The following is a 3332-nucleotide window of genomic DNA, read 5'->3' as shown; positions in this document are numbered from 1 at the left end:
CGATATATCGATATCGGCCTTTTTTAAACTCCCTAATATCGGTATCGGTGTCGGCCCCAAAAAACCCATATCGGTCGGGCTCTACTACATATGCAAGATAGTATAATAGTATGCAGTAGTGTAGTATGCCAATGGACATTAGGCCCATAAACACTACCAGTCAAAGAATTGGACACATCTATTTATTATTACTGTTTCCGTATTTTAGGATATTAGGCAAATCATCAAAACTATAAGTGGGGAATTGTGTAGTCCCCAAATATTGTAACCATTTTAAACATCATGTAAAATATCTTAATTGATATCTTGATATCTGCTTTTTATTTGTCTACAAAACTAATTCAAGGCATTTATTTTCAGTGGAGTGTGTTCAAGCGTTTGACAGGTGGTGTGTGTAGGTGTATTGATTGCGGTTGCGCTGGCTGTTGCTGTGGCGAGTGCACGTGACAGTATTTATGTGCCCATAGAGATTTCTGTGGTGAGGCTGAAATAAAGTTTTCATTAGCCCGGATCTCATATTTCAGTGCATGAGTCAGAGCTGATTTACTGTCACAAATGTGATTAGAGAGGGAGAGATGTCAGTGAGATTTTCTGGAGAGAAAGACCGAGCGAGAGGCGTGGCAGATTTGTTGTGAGACAGGAAGCCACTAAGCTCAAGGTCAAAGACATCAACTCCTTCATTCCTTCCTTCCTCCCCTCTCTCTCTCTCTCTCTCTCTGTCTGTCCTAAAAGGACTCCTCTTCTCATCTCCTGCTCTCCCTAAATCTTTCATCCACAGCTGTCTCAGTTTAATCTCTATCACTCTGGGCATCTCTTTCTTTCACTGCCTCTTCTGTCTTTTGGTGTCATGCTCTCTCTTTCATAACTCTGATAGGGTTGTCACGACTGAAAAATAGACTATGCCAATGCCGAATATTATTATTCTTAATACCACTGAGATATTCAATAGCAGTTGATATGCTGTTCAACACACTCTTTTGTTATTATTATTAATAATAATAAAAAATATATATATATATATATATATATATATATTAATCAATCGCATTTCCATTACATTTAGTCATTGAGCAGACATTTTTGTATCAATTAATCAGTGGAATATATTACATTTAAAATACTGAGCACTACTCAGTCACATTTCTCGTGCCGGAAATCTTAGATCTTCAAAAGTGTGATTTATTTAATTTAGTCTCAGCAGCCTCAGCAGCTATTTTCTTCACAAAATCTTTGGTTAGCCCAGCTAGGGGAAATATTGTGTGTCGCAGAGCATCCTGGGAAATCTGACTGAGGAAGAATGTCTGGTCCTTCAAGTGATCAGCACCCTGATAGAGCCGCACAGCTAATAAGATTCAGAGTAAAGGTCAATTTAGAAACAAATCACAGATACAACGGACATTAAAGGAACATCATTTTAAATCTCTTAAATCTTACAGAAACTGTCAAGAAAGGTCCATGTCCATAGTACAACCCAAAAATCAAAAGAAAATAATAAGACATGTTTTGCATAAAGAAATAAAAAGCCTCTTTTTTTTTTTTTTTACACACAAGTATAACATTTTAAGTCAAGTCGTCACCTTTATTTATATAGCGCTTTTAACAATACAGATTGTGTCAAAGCAACTGTACAGCATTAGCTAGGAAAATAGTGTGTCATTAATGCAAAATTATAATAGTACACAGTCAATTTTCAGTTAAAGGCAGTTCATCATTGAATTCTGTGATGTCAAAGCAAGCCAGAGGCAACAGCGGCAAGGAAGGAACCAAAACTCCATCGGTGACAGAATGGAGAAAAAACCTTGGGAGAAACCAGGCTCAGTCGGGGGGCCAGTTCTCCTCTGACCAGACGAAACCAGCAGTTCAATTCCAGGCTGCAGCAAAGTCATAATGTGCAGAGGACTCAACTAAGTATACATCGTGGTGGTATATGTTTGTAAATTAAAATATTTGTAAAATCAATTTGAAATAGAAATTAAGAATAAAATAAAATAAAAATACAACTTGATTTTCATTGAATTGATACTGAAAAAAAAATACATAATGCTCCTGTAAACATAATTTATTTCCCTGTCCTCTACATCGCATGGACACTTACGCTTTCTTGTTTCAAACCGATCTTTGAAGAGGGTTCTGGAAGGTGGAATGTGCTTCTGTTGAAAAACCTCCTCGTCCTCCTGGGATGTCTGAGCATAGTGTCCCGTTGCCATGGCATCAGCACCTGTTTTCAAATAAGACTGTGATGATGCTAAATGTGACCCTGGACCACAAAACCAGTCTTAAGTCGCTGGGGTATATTTTGTAGCAATAGCCAAAAATACATTGTATGGGTCAAAATTATAGGTTTTTCTTTTATGCCAAAAATCATTAGGATATTAAATAAAGATCATGTTCCATGAAGATATTTTGTAAATTTCTTACAGTAAATATATTAAAATGTAATTTTTGATTAGTAATATGCATTGCTAAGAACTTCATTTGGACAACTTTAAAGGTGATTTTCTCAATATTTAGATTTTTTTGCACCCTCAGATTCCAGATTTTCAAATAGTTGTATCTCGGCCAAATATTGTCCTATCCTAACAAACCATACATCAATGGTAAGCTTATTTATTCAGCTTGCAGATTATGTATAAATCTCAATTTCGAAAAATTGACCCTTGTGGTCCAGGGTCACAAATATGCAAGACACCACATATATAAAACTTCTATAAATTCTATGCACCTCCTTTCTTTGCTGAAAAACTAAGTATTAGTCAAGTCCTATTTTGTATCTCTTTTTCTGGAAAATGCTAAAAGTTCATTAAACCACACTGCCACTCAACACCTCCTGCAATATTCACATCAAACTGGAGGACATGCAGAGGACCGGTCAGTTTGTAATGTTTTACTTCTGTTTGCTTTGGTTGTGATAGCAATGTGCAAGCATATCACGATTTGTTTTCTTTCCTATTCCACCAAGTTCATTTAAAGGGGTCATATGATGCGATTTCAATTTTTCCTTTCTCTTTGGAGTGTTACAAGCGCTTGGTGCATAAAGAAGATCTGTAAAGTTGCAAAGACTAAAGTCTCAAATCCAAAGAGATATTCTTTATAAAAGTTAAGAGTCAGCCACGCCTACCTAAAACGGCTCGTTCTAACACGCCCCCACATACCTACGTCACGATCTGGGAAGATTTGCATAACACCGCCCAAATGTTCACACAAAGAAAGAAGGAGTAACTTTTATTCTCGCTGTAATATTGAAAAGTGAAAAGTGAAAAAGTGAAAAGTGACGTGACATGTGGCCAAGTATGGTGACCCATACTCGGAATTAGTGCTCTGCATTTATCCCA

At 36.7% G+C, this 3332-nt stretch overlaps 1 protein-coding gene and 1 pseudogene across 1 annotated transcript in view; one reads left to right on the top strand and one right to left on the bottom strand.

Moving 5' to 3' along the window:
* The window catches only part of LOC107721150 (mitochondrial tRNA-specific 2-thiouridylase 1-like), a 7596-nt gene extending 4902 nt beyond the window's left edge, over positions 1-2694 (bottom strand). The window contains exons 1-2 of the mRNA XM_016529020.1: positions 2688-2694; positions 2096-2218 (exon numbers count right to left, since the gene is read on the bottom strand). Of these exons, the coding sequence (XP_016384506.1) occupies positions 2096-2218; positions 2688-2694 (130 nt within the window). The remainder of the gene's footprint in view (positions 1-2095; positions 2219-2687) is intronic.
* Positions 2695-2807: 113 nt separating this feature from the next.
* Positions 2808-3332, top strand: part of LOC107721149 (L-threonine dehydratase biosynthetic IlvA-like) — a 3603-nt pseudogene continuing 3078 nt past the window's right edge.

This window comes from Sinocyclocheilus rhinocerous, unplaced genomic scaffold, assembly GCF_001515625.1.
Source record: "Sinocyclocheilus rhinocerous isolate Xijiao unplaced genomic scaffold, SAMN03320098_v1.1 scaffold1322, whole genome shotgun sequence".
Lineage (NCBI taxonomy): Eukaryota > Metazoa > Chordata > Actinopteri > Cypriniformes > Cyprinidae > Sinocyclocheilus > Sinocyclocheilus rhinocerous.
The sequence above is the reverse complement of the archived record's forward strand: the minus strand, read 5'-3'. Positions and strand labels throughout refer to the sequence as shown.